We start from the raw sequence: 20,882 nt of genomic DNA on the forward strand, positions 1-20,882 counted from the left end.
TTAATTGGAAAAGTCCTTTTATTGTATCCGTGCCACACATACTAGTGAAAAAAACACTCCTAAACGGAAAAAAAAGAATGCTACCTTTTTCACAACATTTTGTTTTAAATGAAACAACTTCAAGTACTCTTACATAGGTACAAAAAAATTCTGATCTATTTGCCTTCAACAAGCCACCACAACACACAGTAGATAAAACACAGTGGTTACAAATGTCTTTATTTTTTATTTTTTTTAAATTTCTGTGGCAAGGCAAATGAAGGGAAATGTTTCTATGAAAAAATACTGTGTGCGTAGGAAATTGTCACAATTTTATTTCACATGGATACAAATGATTATAGTTGAATTTGAGGCCCTTCTGGCTCAAAATTATATAACAAACTAGAAAAAAATGGAAAACTAGTATCCCCTACACCCTGTTTAAAGGCAGGCACTACCAAGATTAAGGAGACTCCACAGTGTTGGTAGAGGATAATTACTGTACAAGCCATATATTGATAATCACCTTAAGACAAAAATAAAATGCTACAGTCCTTCTAAGGCATAAACGATAGTTAACGTCAGCAAACAATATGTACACATCATACATATTTAAAACAAGACTTAATATAAACAATAATGAACAGTATATACATATGTGTTTTTCTTCACTGTCTTGGAATACAATATAACTACATAAGTGATGCAGCAATATATATATATATATATATATATATATATATATAAATATATATATATGTACTTGCAACTCTACAGTAAAGTTTCATTTTTAGTGCTCTTACAGCACATCAGTGTAAACAGTTTTACTTGGCTTTGTTTTATATTTTAAAACATTCCTTGTTGTATTTTCAAGATTTAAAGCAATTTTTCTATTCTTCCTTTTCACAGAAAACGAAGATTTTTGTATGCTGTTTAATCATAAATAATTCATAAAATTAAATACATTCACTAAAAAATAAACTACAAAGTAAAAAAAATGAAAAATAGATATTTATTTAGGGGGAAATGAGAATCATTTTCCCCAGTACAGCTCTGGCGGTTGAATATTCAGTGCGTTTTGATATAGTTTAATTGCTATTGCACTATAACACCCCTTTCTTTGAAATTCTTTGGGTGTGCTTCCCTGTTCTACCTAAAGTAGCTGATAAAACATACAAACCAATAACCAAGGGCCATGGTTTTTACAGGCGTGATACCTCAATTATCACACTTTTGTGATACCTTTTTTTCTTAATAAAATAACAAAACAAAAACAAAAACAGTCATTTATGTATGTGCCTTGCACTTCTGTGTAAATACAGTTCACATTGCTGGTCTCATTGTCCTCATATTTAGGAAAAAAATAAAGTTCTGATAATTTCAGCTCACACTGAAAATTTCTGTCCATTTTCTTTCAAAATGTATCCTCATATTATGGCCAGCCCTGCCTATATCAGAGTCGTCTTCATTAAATGTTTCACAGTTGTCGAAAACAAGCCTGACATCTAGAGCAAATGCTTCAAGATTGGAGTACCTGAAAAAAGTCAAAACAGATTAAAAGGCTTTTTAAAACAAAAATAATCATAGGATTGTTAATGAAATACTGTTCTGTTTTGAAAAGGAAAATAAAGTGATCTGGAAATTAAAAGGGGAACTCATTGCTCAAAATTCAAGGTGCTTGTTGGGAGTATCCATTTTGTCCAACCAGCTTTTGGTGTCAAATTTCCCACAATGGAAGTCTTTTTTTATATCACTGCTCTGCTGCTATTATGAAATGGATAATTCCAGAAGTAACAGAGTACCCTTTTCAAAATATACTAGCTCACTGCTAGTATATTTTGCTAGTATACTCACAAAATATACTGCTCGAGTCTAAGCCCGAAGGATAGTTTTACCAGAATGGATAATCAACTTGCCTAGAATTTTGAACAGAGAATTCTCTTTTAAGAGATTGAGCATAATAAACAATAAGTATGCTGGATAAATGAGAATAGGGAAGCGGACGTGTCTAAAATTTAAATACAGTTTTGTATATTATAGAAATAATAATTACTGCACACATGAATTTCCTTTTCTTTAATATCTGGCCTGGTCATCTTCATTATCTACTATTATATAGTATAGATGGCAAATAGAGGAGTAGCCTAGTGATTAAAGCGGAAGGCAGAAAGCTGGGGAAGCCACAGATACAAACTTGCAGGCCTATTTACTAAACTTTTTCTCACATTCTGTATCTATGGGAAAAAGTTTAATAAAAGACTCCCTTAAATTATAAGCCTTCTAGGGACAGGGAATACCTACAGAACCTGAATGTAACCTGCCTTGAGCTGCCAATGAAAAGGCATTAGCTAAATCCAAACAAATACAAATCTCACAAATCACTAGCTTGCATAACTCACAGGTTTACTACAAGACTTTTGACTTGACTGAGCAATCTCATAATGTAGAGATTACTTACCTGATAATCTCGTTTTCCTTAGTGTATGCAGATGGACTCAAAACAAGTGGGTATAGTGTGCTCGTGCTAGCAGTTGGAGACGGATCTGACGTCAGCACGGGTACATACATCCCCGCAGGAAGTGCAGCAATTCAGTAATCTTCCTTGCAAAAGCTTTATGGATATATGTGTAATTGACCGATCGATTAAATGAACAGGATTACCCTGACCGATTGATAGTAGCTGGAGACCGCCAGTGTTCTCAACCGGAAGGCGTCGACACCCGGCAGAGTGGATGCCCTATTATAAGAAAACATGGCTTACCGTGAGTCGGTGAATCCCCATGTATGCCGGCAGCCGGGCGGGATGCTGAGTCCATCTGCATACACTAAGGAAAACGAGATTATCAGGTAAGTAATCTCTACATTTCCTAGCGTGTAGCAGATGGACTCAAAACAAGTGGGATGTACAAAAGCTACTCCCGGACTGGGTGGGAGGCTGCCCGAGGTCCGTTCAGGATTGCCCTCGCAAATGCCGTGTCCTCCCTGGCCTGGACGTCCAGACGGTAGAATCTGGTGAAGGTATGGAGGGAGGACCACGTCGCCGCTTTACATATATCTGCAGGCGACAGCATCCTAGTTTCTGCCCAAGAGGCTGCTTGCGCTATGGTAGAGTGAGCCTTGACCCGTAGAGGTGGTGGTTTCCCCGCTTCTACGTAGGCTGCCTTGATAACTTCTTTGATCCAGCGGGCGATGGTTGCCCGTGAGGCCGCTTCCCCTTGCTTTTTCCCGCTGTGAAGGACGAACAGGTGGTCCGTCCTCCGTACTGCTTCTGACATTTCCAGGTATCTGGACAGTAGCCTGCCGATGTCGAGATGGCGTAGTATTCGACCTCCTTCCGACTTTTTCAAACCTTCCGTGGTAGGCAAGGATATGGTTTGGTTGAGGTGGAAGTGCGAGACTACTTTGGGTAAGAAGGAAGGAACCGTGTGAAGATGGATAGCCTCTGGAGTGATTCTGAGAAACGGATCACGGCAGGACAGCGCTTGTAGTTCTGAGATGCGGCGTCCTGAGCATACAGCCAGCAGGAACACCATCTTCAAGGTTAACAAACGGAGGGACAGGCCTCGAAGGGGTCTGAAGGCGGGTCCCGCTAGAAATTCTAAACTAGTTGAGGTTCCACAGGGGCACTGGCCACTTCAGTGGCGGGCGAATGTGTTTGACTCCTTTCAGGAAACGTGAAACGTCTGGGTGTGTGGCGATGCTGTTGCCGGCACTCCGAGGACCGTAGCAGGATAGCGCTGCCACCTGAACCTTGATGGAATTGAGGGACAGACCCTTCTGAAGGCCATCTTGCAGGAAATCCAAAATGATAGGGATTTTAGCAGCATGTGGATTGGTGCCGTGAGATTCGCACCAGGCTTCAAATACTCTCCAGATCCTGATATAAGTTAGTGATGTGGAGAACTTGCGTGCTCGGAGGAGTGTATCTATTACCGGCCCCGAATATCCTCTTTTCTTCAGTCTAGCCCTCTCAAGGGCCAGACCGTAAGAGAGAATTGAGCTGGATCCTCGTGGAGGATGGGACCTTGCCGTAGTAGGTCCCTGTGTGGAGGCAGGGGTAATGGACTCCCTGCCAGTAGTCTTCTCATGTCTGCGTACCAGGATCTTCTTGGCCAGTCCGGGGCCACTAGAAGAACTAGGCTTCTGTGCCGCTGAATCTTGTGCATAATGGCGCCCAGCAGGGGCCATGGAGGAAAGGCATATAGCAGGATCCCCTGAGGCCATGGCTGTACCAGGGCATCGATCCCCTGTGATAGAGGATCCCACCTGAGGCTGAAATATCTGGGTACTTGAGCGTTGGACCTGTCCGCTAGTAGGTCCATGCCCGGCGTCCCCCAGTGATCCACAATCATCTGGAAAGCTGTGGGCGACAGCTGCCAATCCCCCGGGTTTAGGCTTTCTCTGCTGAGGAAGTCTGCTGTGGTGTTGTCCTTCCCGGCGATGTGGACGGCGGAGATGTCCTGGAGATTTGCTTCCGCCCAAGTCATCAGGGGGGCTATTTCTAGGGATACCTGTCGGCTTCTGGTTCCGCCCTGTTGATTGATGTATGCCACTGTGGTGGCGTTGTCCGACACCGCTCTGTTTCGGAGTCTGTGGGCAAATCGCAGGCATGCTAGCCTGACTGCCCATGCCTCTAGTCGGTTGATGTTCCACCTCGACTCTTCTCTGTTCCACCGCCCTTGGGCAGTGAGTTCTTCGCAGTGTGCTCCTCATCCGTTCAGGCTGGCATCTGTAGTGAGCAGGGTCCAGGTTGGGGAGGACATTCTTGACCCCCGGCTCATGTGGCCAGGCTGCAACCACCACCGTATCTGATTCCGTACTCTGGCTGGTAGAGGTAGGTGTACGGTGTAGTTCTGTGATCGTGGGCTCCACCGAGATAGGAGGGCGCGTTGTAATGGTCTCATATGAGCCCGCGCCCATGGTATCACCTCCAGAGTGGATGCCATCAGGCCGAGGGCCTGTATGTAATCCCAAGCTGTGGGCCGGGTGGCACTCAGCAGGGCCTGCAGACGATTCCGGAGTTTTAATCTCCTCTTGGAGGTCATACTGACCTTGTCTTCCTGGGTGTCGAATCGGACTCCTAGGTATTCCAGCGACTGAGAAGGCTGTAGGGAACTCTTGTTCAAGTTTACTACCCATCCTAGGCTTTCCAGAAGAGCTATAACTGTTGGTTGCCTGGTGGCTCTCCTCCGGTGACTTCGCCCTGATCAGCCAATCGTCCAGGTAGGGATGGACGAGGATTCCCTCCTTCTTGAGGGACGCCACCACTACTACTATGACCTTGGTAAAGGTCCGCGGGGCGGTGGCTAACCCGAAGGGTAAACCTCGGAATTGGAAGTGTTGGTTCAGGACGTGGAAGTGTAAATAGCGCTGGTGATCCCGATGGATTGGGATATGCAAGTAGGCTTCCGACAGATCTAGGGATGTGAGAAACTCCCCTGGCTGTACTGAATTTTTGACAGACCGTAGAGTTTCCATGCGAAAGCTGGGGACCCGTAGGTGTCGGTTGACTGACTTGAGGTCCAGGACGGGCCTGAAAGTGCCCTCCGTCTTGGGCACTATGAAATAAATGGAATAATGCCCAGAATGTATCTCCCTTGCAGGCACTGGAATTATGGCCCTTAGGGACAGGAGCCTCCGCAAGGTAACTTCTAGTGCCGTCCTCTTGAGGGGTGAACAAGGAGATTCCACAAACTTGTCCGGCGGGAGTCGAAGAAAGTCCAGGTAATACCCTTCTCGGATGATAGCAAGGACCCACTGGTCCGAGGTAATCTCGACCCACCTGTGGTAGAAAAGGGTTAGCCTGCCCCCTATGGCTGCTTCCCCTGGATGGGTCGGCTGATTGTCATTGTGGGGTACGGCCGGGACCCGAACCCGAGCCGGTTCCCCTCTTGTTGTGCTTAGTCCGAAAGGACTGGTTCCTGGCCTGCGAATGCGGTGCTTGGTAGCGAGTCCTGTAAGGGTTGAAGCGCTGAGAGTTTCTACCTCTGGATGGTCTAGGAAAGGGGCGCTGGTTCCTCCTTGACCTGTCTTCTGGTAGACAGGGTAATGGAGAGGTGCCCCACTTATTGGCCAGTTTCTCGAGGTCGCTGCCGAACAGGAGAGATCCCTCAAAGGGCATTCTCGTGAGACGTGTCTTGGAGGAGGAGTCGGCCGACCAATTACGTAGCCAGAGTTGTCTCCTGGCCGCCACTGAGGATGACATTCCCTTGGCTGCCGTACGGACTAGGTCGGAGGCTGCGTCAGTGAGGAACGAGAGAGCTGATTCCATCTCTTCTCCCGGGGTGTTGTTCCTAGCCTGTGATAAACAGGAACACATCACCACGGTGCAGCAGGTCGCAATTCGTAGGGACATGGCTGCCACCTCAAAGGCTTGTTTCAGAATGGCGTCCTTGCGCTGGTCATGTGTATCCTTGAGGGCTGTCCCCCCTTCCACCGGAATGGTGGTGCGCTTCACAACTGCGCTAACTATGGCGTCTACCTGGGGGCACGCCAGCTTCTCCTTGGTTGCCGGGTCTAAGGGGTACATGCCAGCCAAGGCCCGACCCCCTTTGAATGAGGCCTCCGGCGCCTTCCATTCCAGATCGATTAGCTGCTGTGCTGCTTGTAGGAGGGGAAAATGGTGAGTCGTTTGGCGCAGGCCCTCTAACAGGGGGTTAATTCTAGGTTCCCCTGGGGCGCTCTGGCCCGGAATAGCCAGTTCCGACAGGCATTGAGAAATCAGGCCTGGGAGATCCTCTTTCAGAAAGAAACGCCTCATGGTCCGATATGGCTCCATCCCAGAGGGAAGTTCTCCCTCCTCGGGGGGCTCTTAGTCTTCCTCAGGGCAATCTGAATCCCCATAAGTGGGGCTTCCGGGTGGCGAGTGGCCGTGCCTAGGCCTTGAGGGTCCAGGGGCCGGGTCATCCAGTACGTATGGACCCGTTCGGGGAGCAGCCTGCATTGTGACAAAGGCATGAATCCCCTTGAATAATTCCACCCAGGAGAGCAAAGCAGGACCTGGTCTGAGGGGCACCAGGTCCCTCGGGTTCCCCGGCTGCTCACCGCTGCCTGCGGAACTGGCAAGTACGCTAGGCTGCGACCGGTCCTGGCCTGGAACTCCCAGGGCCTCTTCACATTGGGCACATAGGGAGTCTGCTTCCTCGCTCTGTGTGGCTCTGAGGGTGCACGCCGAGCAGAGGCTTATGCCTGATTCTGGAGGTGCCGGCTCCGCTGACGCATGGGCTCTCTTACGCTCCATCTCGTCTGTTAACTCGGCTGGAGTCTGCGCTTCGTAATATGCGCTTATCCACGTGCGCTTATCAACGTGCGCCTAGGAACGTACACTTATCAGCGGGCGCCTATCAACGTGCGCCTATGGACGTGCGCTCAGCAACGGGCGCCTAAGAACGTGTGCCTATCAATGTGCGCCCAGCAACGGGCGCCTATGGATGTGCGCTTAGCAACGGGCGCCTATGAACGTGTGCCTTTCAACGTGTGCCTTTCAACGTGCGCTTAGCAACGTGCGCCTATGAACATGCGCTTAGCAACGGGCGCCTATGAACATGCGCTTAGCAACGGGCGCTTAGCAACGGGCGCCTATCATCGTGCGCTTAACAACGGGCGCCTATGAACGTGCGCTTAGCAACGGGCACCTATGAATGTGCGCTTAGCAACGGGCGCCTATGAGCATGCGCTTAGCAACGGGCGCCTATGAGCATGCGCTTAGCAACGGGAGCCTATGCTAACAACATGCGCTTGGTGACGTGGCAACAGGTGCCTATTGCGCGGTGACGAACCAGGCAGGCAAAATGGCAACCTCAATGGCGGATTGCCACATAGGCAGACTCCGCTAGTCCTCGCAGACCAACAAGTGAAGATGTACACCTTACCTTGTCTTCGGCGCTTCCCGGCTGCGACCCGGGCAGGCTTTGGCTGCGGGGGGAGAGGGTGAGTACCGTCACCGCCGCACTCGAGGAAGTGCACCCGCTGCCTCTAGGCCACGCCCGAACTCGTCTCGCTTGGGGGCCAAGTCCACGCCGGGACCGAGGCTGCCTCTATGCCGCGCCCAAGCCCTTCTCACTCGGGGGCTAGGTCCCTGCCGCGAATCGGCTACCGGACTGAGGCTCTTACCTCCGAGGGACCACGGAAATCGCCTCGGGAAACTCAACTGGGGGAGGTACCGACTGGTATCACCGCAGGAGTGCGGGGCTCGTCTTCAGGTAGGATTCTTCTATGAATTTAGTCGTTAGAATTTGGAAACACGCTCAGCGAGCGTGAGGTAGCTCCAAACTGCTTTGGAGACGGAAATTACTGAATTGCTGCACTTCCTTCGGGGGTATATGTACCCGTGCTGACGTCAGATCCGTCTCCAACTGTTAGCACGAGCACACTATACCCACTTATTTTGAGTCCATCTGCTACACGCTAGGAAATTTGCAATTTCAAATATGGCTAAAATTACATGTAGGGTTCCATAACATGTATACTTTTAGCTGTGCCAAGGGGTGACATTTGCAGGGGTGTGTTTTGGGCATGATCCGACAATAACATGCATAGATTCTATATTCAAGTCTATGCAGGTTATTTTCCATTAAGAACCCAAGAATATTAGAAATGCCATGCTGGGCCAGACCAAAGTCCATCAAGCCCATCATCTGTCTTTGACAGCAGACAGAAAGAATTGCTTACTTTTAACAGGTGTTCTCCGAGGACAGCAGGATGTTAGTCTTCACACACGGGTGACATCATCAGCTGGAGCCCCAATGCAGAAAACATATATCAATGTTTCTAGAACTTTGACTAGGCATACTGAGCATGCCCAGCAAGCCCTATACCACGTGTCCATGTGGGGGCTCCTCTCCAGTCTTGTAACATAGAATTATAATTAAAACAAAAAATAGGAGAAACCCAACTCTGCAGGGTGACAGGCAGGTTTCGTGAGGACTAACATCCTGCTGTCCTCAGAGAACACCTCCTCAGAGGACAAGCAGGATGATAGTCCTCACACATGGGTGAATCCCTAGCTATAGGCTGCTCCCAACACAAAAAGTGGCCCAACAGACATCTAAAGGACACAAAAACAATGATGCTGTTGATAACAGAAGGGGAGACAGCCTAAACCCAAATGGACCCTATGCGGGAAGAGTTGGGTTCTACATCTCAAACTGGTTCTGAAGGGCAGACTGGCCGAACCTACTATTGTGTCAGCCATCCCTATCCAGTTAATAGTGCGATGTGAATGTATGGAGAGAACTCCATGTTGTAGCCTTGCAGATCTCTTCTACGGGAACTGCTCGCAAGTGGGCCACTGATGCTGCCATGGCTCTGACAGAAGCAGCCTTGACATGATGCCCAAGATGCAGTGCCACCTGGACATAATAGATGGAGATGCAATTTGCTAGACAAATGGTTAGGGTCTGTTTGGCAAAGACAGTGCCCAACCTATTCCTATCAAAGAAATAAACAGTTGGGTGGAGTCTCTATGGGCTTCCGTCCACTCCAGATAGAAGGCCAAGGCTTGCTTGCAGTCCAAGCTGTGCAGGGCTCGTTCACCTTGTTGCGAATAGGGCCTTTGGAAGAATATTGGCAGGATGATGGACTGGTTAAGATGGACTTTCATCACCATCTTAGGCAGGAACTTAGGGTGTGTACACAAGACCACCCTGTCATGATAAAACTTAGTGTAAGGTGGATAAATCATTAAGGCCTGGAGCTCATTGACCCTGCACACTAAAATGACCACCACCAAAAATATGACCTTCCAGGTGAGGTACTTCAGGTCACAGGTGCGCAGCGGCTCAAAAGGAGCTTTCATCAGTTGAGCTAACACCACTTTGAGGTCCCAAGACATAGCAGAAGGCCTTAGGGGAGGCTTCAATTGAAGCAGGCCTGCATGAATCGTACAACTATAGGTTATACCAGGGGTCGGGAACCCATGGCTCGCGAGCCAGATATGGCTCTTTTGAGGGCTGCATCTGGCTCGCAGACAAGTGTCGCCACACTTCGCGGTTCCCCGCTGACCCAGCTGCTCCCCGGTCCTCCGCCGCCCGGGCTTAAAATGCTGTCAGCCCGGGCGGAACGCGGCAGGACAACTGGAGTCAGCGGTACCGGCGTGCTCTCTTCTCCTCCCCCCCCCGCGGCCCGGAAGAGGAAGTGGAGTGCATCGGGTGCCTGCGCGGGAAGAAGAGACCACACTAGCATGGTCTCTTCTTCCGCGCAGGCACCCGATGCTCACCACTTCCTCTTCCGGGCCGCGGGGGGGGGGGGGGGGGGAGGGGGAGGAGAAGAGAGAGTCAGCGGCACGACTGGAGTCAGCCGGGTGCCTGCGCGGGAGTCATCGGGTGTCAGCCGGGTGCCAGCGCTGGAGTCATCGGGTGCCTGCGCGGGAGTCATCGGGTGTCAGCCGGGTGCCAGCGCTGGAGTCATCGGGTGCCTGCGCGGGAGTCATCGGGTGTCAGCCGGGTGCCAGTGCTGGAGTCATCGGGTGTCAGCCGGGTGCCAGCGCTGGACTCATCGGGTGCCTGCGCGGGAGTCTTCCCGCGCAGGCACCCGATGCTCACCACTTCCTCTTCCGGGCCGCGGGAAGAAGAGAGCACGCCGGTGCGCTCTCTTCTTCCCGCGGCCTGGAAGAGGAAGTGGTGAGCATCGGGTGCCTGCGCGAGAAGAAGAGGCCACGCTAATGTCCGACGGGAAGAAGACTGCAGCGCGGCTCGGAGGAAAATGAAGAGTTTCAACCGCGACCGATGGGACTCCGCCTTCGCCTCCGCAAGGGCTGAAAATGAAGGAGGTTAAGTTGGGAGGAGGCTGCTGCTGCCACGAGTTCCCGGGGTGGGGGTGGGGGAGAGAGAGAGTGAATGAGCGAGCAAGCATGTGTGTTTGAGATCCTGTGTGTGTGAGTGAGAGATTGCATGTATGTGAATGATTGAGAACCTGTATATGTGAAAGAGAGTATGTCTGTGATTGAGAGCCTGCCTGTGAGAGAGAGCATGAATGTAAGTTTACCATTGGGAACCTGTATGTGTAAGTTTGTGATTGAAAACCTGTTTGTGTGAAAGAGTATGTGTGTATGATTGAGATCCTTTGTGTGTGAGAGAAATCATGTGTATGTATGATTAAGAGCCTGTGTGTATAAGTAAGAGAGAGAGCATGTGTGTCTGTGTCTGATTGACAGCTGGTTTAGGTGATGGAGTATGTGATTGAGAGCCTATGTTTCAATGAGAGAGAGAGACCATGTGTGTCTGTGTGTGATTAAGAGCTGATTTAGGTGAGGGAGCATGTGAGTATGTGATTGAGAGCCTGTGTGTAAATGAGAGAAAGAGAGGACATGTTTGTAAGCATGTGAATGAGAGTCTGTGTGTGAGAGAAAAAGACAGCATGTATTTATGTGATTGAAAGCCTGTGTGTGTGTGTAAGCGTGAAAAGATAGACAGCATATGTGTAAATGTGTAATTAAGAGCCTACATGAGAGAGAAAAAACATGTGTATATGTGAGTACTGAGAGCATGTGTGTATAGGTGTGTCATTGAGAGCCAGTATGAGAGAGAGTGCTGGTATGTGACTGAGAGAGGAGAAAGTTCCAAGCAAACCACCCCACCTCCTGCTAATTCAGAACAATCTCAGGACACCTGGATATCAAACGTTCCCAGGTATGCAGAGCAAAAAAATTTTTGTATCCTTATTATTTTTCATTACTGGATCTTTGTGTCTGCTATTTTGAAATATTTTGTTGGTATCTGGAAATGTTTTATATGAGTTTTTAATTATTGGATATTCCACTCATCAGCTGTTTTGAAATATGTTCTTTTTGTTAGTACAGTTTTACTGCTGATGATTTTATATTTCTTGATTTGTTTTATAAGGATGGGTGATGTTTCTTTTTTCCTTTGTTACACTGCATACAGAGACTCTGGCTTGTTGCAGTTTCCAATTCAGTTTTTTCTGCATGCTTCTTGTTATGCGTTTTGGTCTCTTTATTCTATGTTAGGTGAGGGACAGCATGTGATTCAGGTGAGGATTTCTGCTGGCGTGTTGTTTCTGTGTAGGACTCTATAGCAGCCTGACTTGGTCCATTTTCCTAATAGGAGATGTATTGGTGTCTTAAGGCCTGGTGTAATATTTTCAGAGACTTATTGTACATTAAAAGTGTGATCTTACATAAAATGCACATATTTACTTGTATTTAGTTTTAAACATATTGTATGGCTCTCATGGAATTACATTTTAAAATATGTGGCGTTTATGGCTCTCTCAGCCAAAAAGGTTCCTGACTCCTGGGCTATACAAATAGGAGCATACCATGTACACCTCAGTGGTATGTACCAATTGCACTGAGATGAACTCTAACAGAATTGGTTTTTAAGTCAGCTTCCAACAGGTGTAGAAGGTAATCAAGCAGTTTTTGTGTGGGGCAGGAGAATGGATCTAGGGCCTTCTTCTCAAACCATACGGAAAATCTCCTCCACTTCAGTCTATAGGACATTCTAGTGGAAGACTTTCTGGAAGCTACCAGGACCTGAGACACAGCCTCTGAGAAATCGAGCGGTCATAGAATAAACCTCTTAACATCCAGGCTTTAAGAGATTCTTTGCCATTAAGAGAATCGGAGGATGCGCACACAGAAGACCCTTGCCCCATTGACAGGCAAGGGTGTCCCGAGGCTGGTTTGCCATCTGACCTGTACAGGGAGCAGAACTGAGGCACCTTCCTGTTGCAGAGGAATGTGAACAGATATACATCCGGGCTCTCCCAGAGGTGGAATATCCTATTCACTACCCCTTGGTCCAGGGACTCTCGTGGGTTCTGAAGGCTCGATTTAGCTTGTCTGCTACCACGTTCTACATCTCAGTCAGAAACATGGCTCTGATCACCATCCCGTGGGACAGAACCCACGACCACATCTGGACTGCTTCCTGACACAGGAGGTACGATCCTGTGCCTCCTTACTAGTTGACATATCACATGGCTTCCTGGTTGTCTGTTTGAATCAGGACATCATAGTTAGACAGCCAATCTCTGAAAGCCCATAGCAAGTACCCAATCGCCCAAAGCTCCAGAAAGTTGATTTCACAAGAGTGTTCTTGAATGGATCAGAGACCCTGGGTGCTGAGCCCATCTACATGAGCTCCCCACCCCAGGTTGGACACTTCCATGGTTAGGACAATTTGGGTAGGGGGACATCAAAAAGAGATCCCCCATTCCAGATTTAAAAGTACCCACCACCAGGACAATAAGTCCCGGAGAGACAAGGTGACTTGGATGCAATCCTGGAGGCTCTGAGTGGTCTGGCACTACTGCGACCTCAGGGTCCATTGCACTCTGCACAAGTGTAAACATGACAAGGGAGTTACATGGACGGTTGCAGCCATATAGCCCAACAGCCTCAAAATGTGCCAGGCTGACACCTGCTAGCTCTGCTGAATCTCTGCCGCGATGGTCGTCAAGGTGACAGCCCTCCAAGGAGGCAGGAAGGCCTAGGCCTGAGCCATGGCTAGCAGGGTTCCTATGAAGTCCAACTGAAGTGACGGGCTGAGATGAGACTTCGGGTAGTTGATAACGAACCCTAGTGACTTTCAACACCCAGATGGTCAAGTGAATGGATCTGGCTGCCCCTGCCTGAGATGTGCTCATGACGAGCGAATTGTCCAGATAAGGGAAAACATGCACTCTCAGCCTGTGGATGTGTGCCGCCTCCGTGACCAAGCACTTTGTGAAGACTCATGGGGCTGACGCTAGCCTGAATGGCAACACCCGTACTGGAAGTGCTGTTTCCCCACCACAAATCGGAGATAATTCCTGTGACCGGGGAAGATCTTGATGTGAGTGTATGTATCCTTTAGATTGAGGGAGCATAGCCAGTCCCCTTTTTGTAAAAGGGGGATCAGGGTGGCCAGGGAAACCATCTTGAACTTTTCTCTTTTTAGAAACTTGTTCATGATCCTTAGGTCTAGGATGGAACAAAGTCCTCCTATTCTCTTTGGTATTAGGAAGTACTTGGAGTAGAATCCCCACCCTCTTTGCCCTGGTGGTATCGGTTTGACCGCCCTGGCATTAAGATGGAGGAGAGCTCTGCTAGCAGTACCTCCTGATGTGCTACCGGTCCCCAAAATGGGCACGGAGAGCAATTTGGCAGGACACCCAATAGGTTCAAATTGGTACCCTTGATGGACGATGGAAAGAATCAATTGTTCTGAAGTTATACTGCGCCACTGATTCACAACCTGCCCCTGACCAGAGGGTCCACCATCCCCAGGTACGGGCAACTGGCCTACGCTCTCTACGACCCCATCCAAATCCCGTCCCTGGAGTTGGCTGAGGTGCTGGCTAGGGATGCCTGGGATGGCCGCGGGAGCCCTGGTGTTGACAGGAGGCGGAGGATAGTACTTCCTTTGGCGAAAGAAAGACTTCTTCAGCCCTTTTCTTGCCAGCCTCTTAAAAGAGGAGGATGGGTCTGGAGTGCAGGTGGAGAGTTGTTGGAGAGTTTCATGGTGGTCCCTAATTTGGGCCACGGCATCCCTCACCCTGTCTCCGAAGAGATTCTCCCCAGTACACGGCATTTGATGAGTCATTCCTGTACCTCTGGTCGGATATCTGAGGCCTGCAGCTATGCCATTCTGCGGGCGCCAATTCCCACTGCAGGACTCTCAATGCAGTCTTGAAAACATCGTAAGTTGCTTGGACCTCTGTTTTCTGCACTCCAGGCCCTTACCCACCAGCAACATGAGGATGTCTTGCTGCTGATGAGGAAGCTGCTTGGCCACCTCCTGCACCTACTTCCATATGTCCTGCAAGTACTGGCTCATATAGAGCTGGTAAGCAGCAATGCAGGCAATGAGCATGGCACCCTGAAACACCTTCCTCCCAAGAGTGTCTGGGGCACTGAGGAATGGGTCTGAGAATGCTTGGCCCTCTTGAGGGCAGATTTGATCACCACCGACTGGTGGGGCAGCTGATGCTTATCGAATCCAGCAGCCTTCTGGACGAGGTAGACCCTGTCCGCCTTATTAATGTGAGGCACTGTGAGGGGGTGTTTCCATATCCTAAGCAGCAGTTCCTTAAGGATCTCGTGCACTGGGTCTGCCATGATCTCTTTAGGAGGCTCCATGAACTGAGGATCTCAAGCATTTTGTGCCTGGCATCCTCCTCCGTTAACACCTGAAATGGGATGGCTTCCGCCAGCACCCTCTCGAACCTTGCGAAGGTCAAGTCCTCAGGCAGAAACTTCCTTAAATCCTCTGGAGGAGAAGGGTCTGATGGGAGTCTCTCGGAGCCCTTGGAGGAGGACTCCGAAGCATCATTCCCCCAGGGGTCATAGGGGTCCTCATCTTCACTGTAAGCTTACAGGGGATGGGTCCCTAGGTGCTTGACCTTTGTCCAGAGGTGCAGGCACCAATAAAACTGGACAGGGTCATGCAGGCCTTGGCATCTATGCTGGCCTCGGTGAAGTTTCCTCCTCAGAGGAATCGGCAATGTCCACCATATCGGTAGGGGGAGGCCTCAGTGCCCTGCTGGGCACAGATGCTGACCCAGGAACCAATGCCAGCTGGGTTGGCAATGTACCAATGAGCACTGTGAGCTTCTCCAGAAGCGCTATGAGAACAGGCGGCACCAAGTCCGGTGCCGGTGCCACAGGACTGAAACACTCGGTGCTCCAGCTTCTCCTCAAATGTTGCTGACACCAACACTGACTGAGAGGAAGAAGGAGTGGCCAGATCATCTTCAGACCCTTGAGGTGGTTCGGTGACTGGCATCAGGACCAGTGGAGACCATCGCGGACCTCTGGCACCGATGGAGGATTGGCACTCCTCGCTGCGGGGCAGCTTTAGGGGCATCGTGGTATGAGCCAGTGCATCCCCGTGCCTGGTACCGTGCATCAACAGGGGTGGTGCCGATGTTTCTTTGGCTTCCCTTGATGCTCAGACTGGTCCATCCCCGATGCTGAGGCTGATGGTGAGAAACCAGACATTTTGGCATGGAGGAGATCGATGGTGGTCGGTCTCCTGCAACCCTATCCACTGTCGGCACAGACAGTCCTGCTGATGTCGATGGCTCGCTGTCCATTGGTGCGGCTCCTTGGTCCTTCAATGCCAATGCCACCAATGGCAATGCCTCGGACTTCCTCGACCCTTGAGTCAAAGCAAACGTCCCTTTGAGGTCAACTGTCATGCGATGCCCCCAGGCAGAGGACACATATCTCATGTAGATCAGTGATGGATATGGTCCTCGGGCACCGGGTTCAATGCCAAAAACTGGACATGGCCATGTCGGACGAAACAAAAGGGGCAAAAACCAAAAACGGTGACGGCGGGACATGATGCACTGCCGCCACGGGGAAATAGACCATGAAAGGAAACTTACCAGACTCATCATAAACCCTGACTAGGACCACTACGGGAAGGCACAGAGGGACCTGGCAATGGAATAACATGGAACAAAATACAAAAAACGTGAGAATGAAGTTTTCCACAAGGCCAAAAACCGCCAAAAGAGAGCTCGCTCACACTGCGAGGCTTACAGCTCCATGGAAAAAGAGAGACTGGGAAGGGACCCCATGTGGATGCGTGGTATAGGGCATGCTGAGTGTGCCTAGTCAAAGTTCTAGAAACTTTGAATTAAGTTTTCAGCATTGGGGCTCCATCTGATGATGTCACCCATGTGTGAGGAATACCATCTTGCTTGTCCTCGGAGAATAGTTGATCTGTTTCTTGTATCACACTCAGGGATAAGCACTGCCTTTTCCCAAGTCTACTGACTAATAACTGTTTATGGACTTTTCCTTCAGTAACTTGTCCAACCCTCTTTTTGAATTCCACTATGTTAGCTGCCTTGATCACATTCTTTGGGAGCAGATTCCATAAGCTTTACTGTGTGCCAAGTGAAAAAGGAGAGTTGCTTACCTGTAACAGGTGTTCTCACAGTACAGCAGGATGTTAGTCCTCACATATGGGTGACATCATCAGGATGGAGCCCAATCACGGAACACTTTTGTCAAAGTTTCTAGAACTTTGACTGGCACTACTGGGCATGCCCAGCATGCCACCAACCCTGCATCCAGCAGGGGTCCCCCTTCAGTCTCATTTATAGTAAAACGTATGTGCGAAAAATAAAATAAATCGCAAGCAAACCCAACTCCACGGGGTGGCAGGCGGGTTTCGTGAGGACTAACATCCTGCTGTCCTGTGAGAACACCTGTTACAGGTAAGCAACTCTGCTTTCTCACAAGACAAGCAGGATGGTAGTCCTCACATATGGGTGAATAGCGAGCTGAGGATGCCAGAGTAATGTACCAAACGCACCCAAAGACGTGCAACAGGCACAACAACTGGGGTGGATTTGGGTAGGAGGGCATCCTGAAAACCCCTAACGGGTCGCTGGAAGATGTTGGGATTTTAAGCGGAGAATAAATTGCGTAGAACAGACTGGCCAAAAATGGAATCTTGTCTGCCAGCCTTGCCTAGGCAATAATGGGCTGCGAAGGTATGGAGAGAACTCCATGTGGCAGCCTTACAGATGTCAGTAAGAGGCACCGAACGGAGGTGCACCACTGATGTTGCCATGGCCCTTATAGAATGCGCTTTTACGCGTTCTTGTAGCGGAAGGCCTGCTTGCTGGTAGCAAAAGGAAATACTGTCCACCAGCCAGGAGGAGAGGGTATGTTTACCCACCGGATTACCTAATTTGTTTTTATCGAAAGAAACAAATAATTGAGTGGACTTCCTATGGGCTTCCGTGCGCTCCAAATAAAAGGCTAGGGCATGTTTGCAGTCCAAGGAATGCAGCGCCTGTTCTCCTGGATGTGAGTGGGGCCTGGGAAAGAAAGTAGGCAGTATAATGGATTGATTGAGATGAAATTCTGATACTACTTTCGGCAAAAATTTAGGATGAGTGCAAAGCATTACTCTGTCATCCAGAAATTTCATGTAAGGCGGGTAGGTCACCAACGCCTGTAACTCACTAACTCTGTGAGCCGATGTTATAGTGAGGAGAAATAGCATTTTCCATGTGAGATAACGAAGGTCGCATGAGTGGAGAGGCTCAAGCGGAGGCTTCATGAGCTGTCCTAAAACTACGTTAAGGTCCCAAGCGGGGTACGGAGGGCGCAGTGGAGGTTTTAGGTGGAGTATGCCTCTCATGAAGCACACTACCAAGGGTTGTGTCGAAATTGAGACATCCCATACACCTTTATGGAAAGCGGCAACATGCACCCATATGGAGGAAGTTTGTAGACCAGACTCCAACAGATGCCGGAGATAGTCTAGGAACTTTGCAGTGGAACAAGTAAAGGGGTCTATGGCCATGGATGCGCACCACACAGAAAACCGCTTCCATTTGGAACGATAAGACTTTCTAGTAGAATGCTTTCATGAAGCTATTAGGACTTGGGATACTGACTCAGAAAGGTTGAGGGGTCGGAGAATCAACCTTTCAACATCTAGGCCGTTAATGACAGGACTGGGAGGTTGGGGTGGCGTAGCCGCCCGCCGTTCTGAGTTATCAGCAGCAGGTCTGCCTCCAGACGAATGTGCTGATAGACTGAGAGGTCTTGAAGGATTGGAAACCAGACTTGGCGCGGCCAGTGAAGGGCTATGAGAATCATTAAGCCCTTGTCCTTCCGTAACTTCACGAGAGTCTTGGCAATGAGTGGAAGTGGAGGGTATGCGTAGAGGAGACTGCTCGATCACGAGAGGGTGAAAGCATCTCTCAGCGGTGACTTGTGGCTGTGATGGAGTGAGCAGAAGTTCTCTACTTTGCAGTTGTGGATGGATGCAAAGAGATCTATGTGTGGATAACCTCAGCGCTGAAAGATTGTGTCTGCTACCGTGGGGTTGAGGGACCATGTTGTCTGGTGACTTGGACCATGCTGGTCATTGGATGGTAAGCCTGAGCCCACTGGGACTTCAGGGGGCCACTGTATTACTCTCATGGCTAGACAGGCCATCGGAGTAACATTAACCAAGAATGCCATATGTGACCGAGCGAAGTAAGTGCTGTTGTGTATCAACTAGCCTGGAGTTGTGGATTGTGAAAAATTGTAGGAGGACCTTGCAAGACTGGAAGATTTGGCGTCCATATGGTAGATGAAATATAATGTGGACAAGTGCAAGGTGATGCATATAGGGAAAAATAACCCTTACTGTAGTTATATAATATTAGGTTCCATTTTAGGAGTTACCACCCAGGAAAAAGATCTGGGTGTCATAGTTAATATTTCATTGTAATCACCGGCTCAGTGTTCAGTGGTGGTCAAAAAAGCAAACAGAATGATAGAAATTATTAGGAAGGGAATGGCAAATAAAACAGAGTATGTCATAATGCCTCTGTATCGCTCAATGATAGATTGCACTTTAAATACTGTGTGCAATTCTGATCATTGCATCTCAAAAAAGATATAGCTGCACTGGAGAAAGTACAGAAAAAGGTAACCAAAACAATTTTTTTGTCTTTAAAACAGAAGATTGTGAGGAACTGCAGAAGGACAAGAGTCTCTTAGTCACAAAAGACTAAGAGACTGAGCATCTAAATGGCAGATGCAATTTAATCGTTGTGATGGCAAAACCGAACGACGGTATATAAAACTCGATAAATAAGTAAATAATGTAGACAAGCGCAAAGTAATGCTCATAGGGAAAAATAATATTTGGCTCAGTATGCAATGGTGGTCAAAAAGGCAAATAGAATGTTAGGAATTATTTGGAAAAGAAAAGAGAACAAAACTGAGAATATCATGTATAGATCCATGATGCAACTGTACCTTGAGTTCCATGTGCTCTGGTCGCCCCTTCACAAAAAAAGACATAGCAGACATAGAAAAGGTACAGAGAAGGGTGACAAAAATGATAAAGGGGATGGAAAAGCTCCCTTATGCTGAAAGGCTAAACAGATTAGTGCTCTTTAGCTTGGAAAAGTGATGACTGAGAGGGAATATGATTGAGATTTCTAAAATCATGAGTGGGGTGGAACAGGCAAATAAGGAATGATTATTTACTCTTTCAAATAACACTAGGACTAGTGGACACTCCATGGAACTAGCAACCAACAGATTTAAAACAAATTGTAGGAACTACTTTTCTCACAGGACAAGCAGGATAGTAGTCCTCATATTTGGGTGACATCATCAGGATGGAGCCCAATCACAGAACATTTTTGTCAAAGTTTCTAGAACTTTGACTGGCACTACTGGGCATGCCCAGCATGCCACCAACCCTGCATCCAGCAGGGGTCCCCCTTCAGTCTCTTTTTTTCTGCGCAGCAATAGCCACGTGGGTTAAGTAGCTCTCTTGATATTCCTGACAGGAATTTTCCTCACGGAATTTCTCTTCAAAGTTTAAAAAAAACTTTACCCCATCCGGGGTTCCCCCTATTGATGCCATACCCGCAGATGTGAAGGTAAGGCTTTACCTCCCGTTGCGGTCGATTCCCGGTTTTCCTTCCGAGGCCTACCGGCCATCAACCGCACCGCAGCTAAATATTTTTTCAGAGTCATGGCGTCGGGTTTTCATCGATGCCCCAATTGTCCCCGGACAATGTCCATCACAGACCCGCATAGGGTTTGTGTTTTGTGTTTAGGGGTGGACCAAGACGTTCTTACATGACCAAATGTGCCCAAATGACGCTGAAGGGCCGTAAGGCTCGGTCATAAAAGATGGAGTTTCTTTTCCAGGTGAAGCAACCGACTCAGTCGAAGGCCTCGACATCATCGGAGCCAGCACCGTCCACCTCCTGTCAACAGTTGGACACCAGTACTTCCCATCCAACCACGGCTACTCCGAAGTCGTCCACTTCATCTTCCTCAGCGCCGGAAAAGGACCGGGCCAAGCATCGGGAGAAACACTGGCATCGCCATCGGAAGGCTCAGTCCGCCGATCCAGGCAAGCCCTCGGCATCGGTGTCAATAGAGCCTCCTAGGAAGAAATCCTGTCCAGAGA

At 48.9% G+C, this 20,882-nt stretch overlaps 1 protein-coding gene across 16 annotated transcripts in view; it reads right to left on the minus strand.

Moving 5' to 3' along the window:
• The window catches only part of BAZ2B (bromodomain adjacent to zinc finger domain 2B), a 1,147,511-nt gene continuing 1,126,629 nt past the window's right edge, over positions 1-20,882 (minus strand). For all 16 annotated transcript variants that reach the window (XM_029605562.1, XM_029605561.1, XM_029605560.1 and 13 more), the window contains one exon: positions 1-1,513. In XM_029605562.1, the coding sequence (XP_029461422.1) occupies positions 1,360-1,513 (154 nt within the window). In that variant the 3' untranslated portion in view covers positions 1-1,359. The remainder of the gene's footprint in view (positions 1,514-20,882) is intronic.

The sequence above is a fragment of the Rhinatrema bivittatum genome, chromosome 6 (assembly GCF_901001135.1).
Source record: "Rhinatrema bivittatum chromosome 6, aRhiBiv1.1, whole genome shotgun sequence".
Taxonomy (NCBI): Eukaryota; Metazoa; Chordata; class Amphibia; order Gymnophiona; family Rhinatrematidae; genus Rhinatrema; species Rhinatrema bivittatum.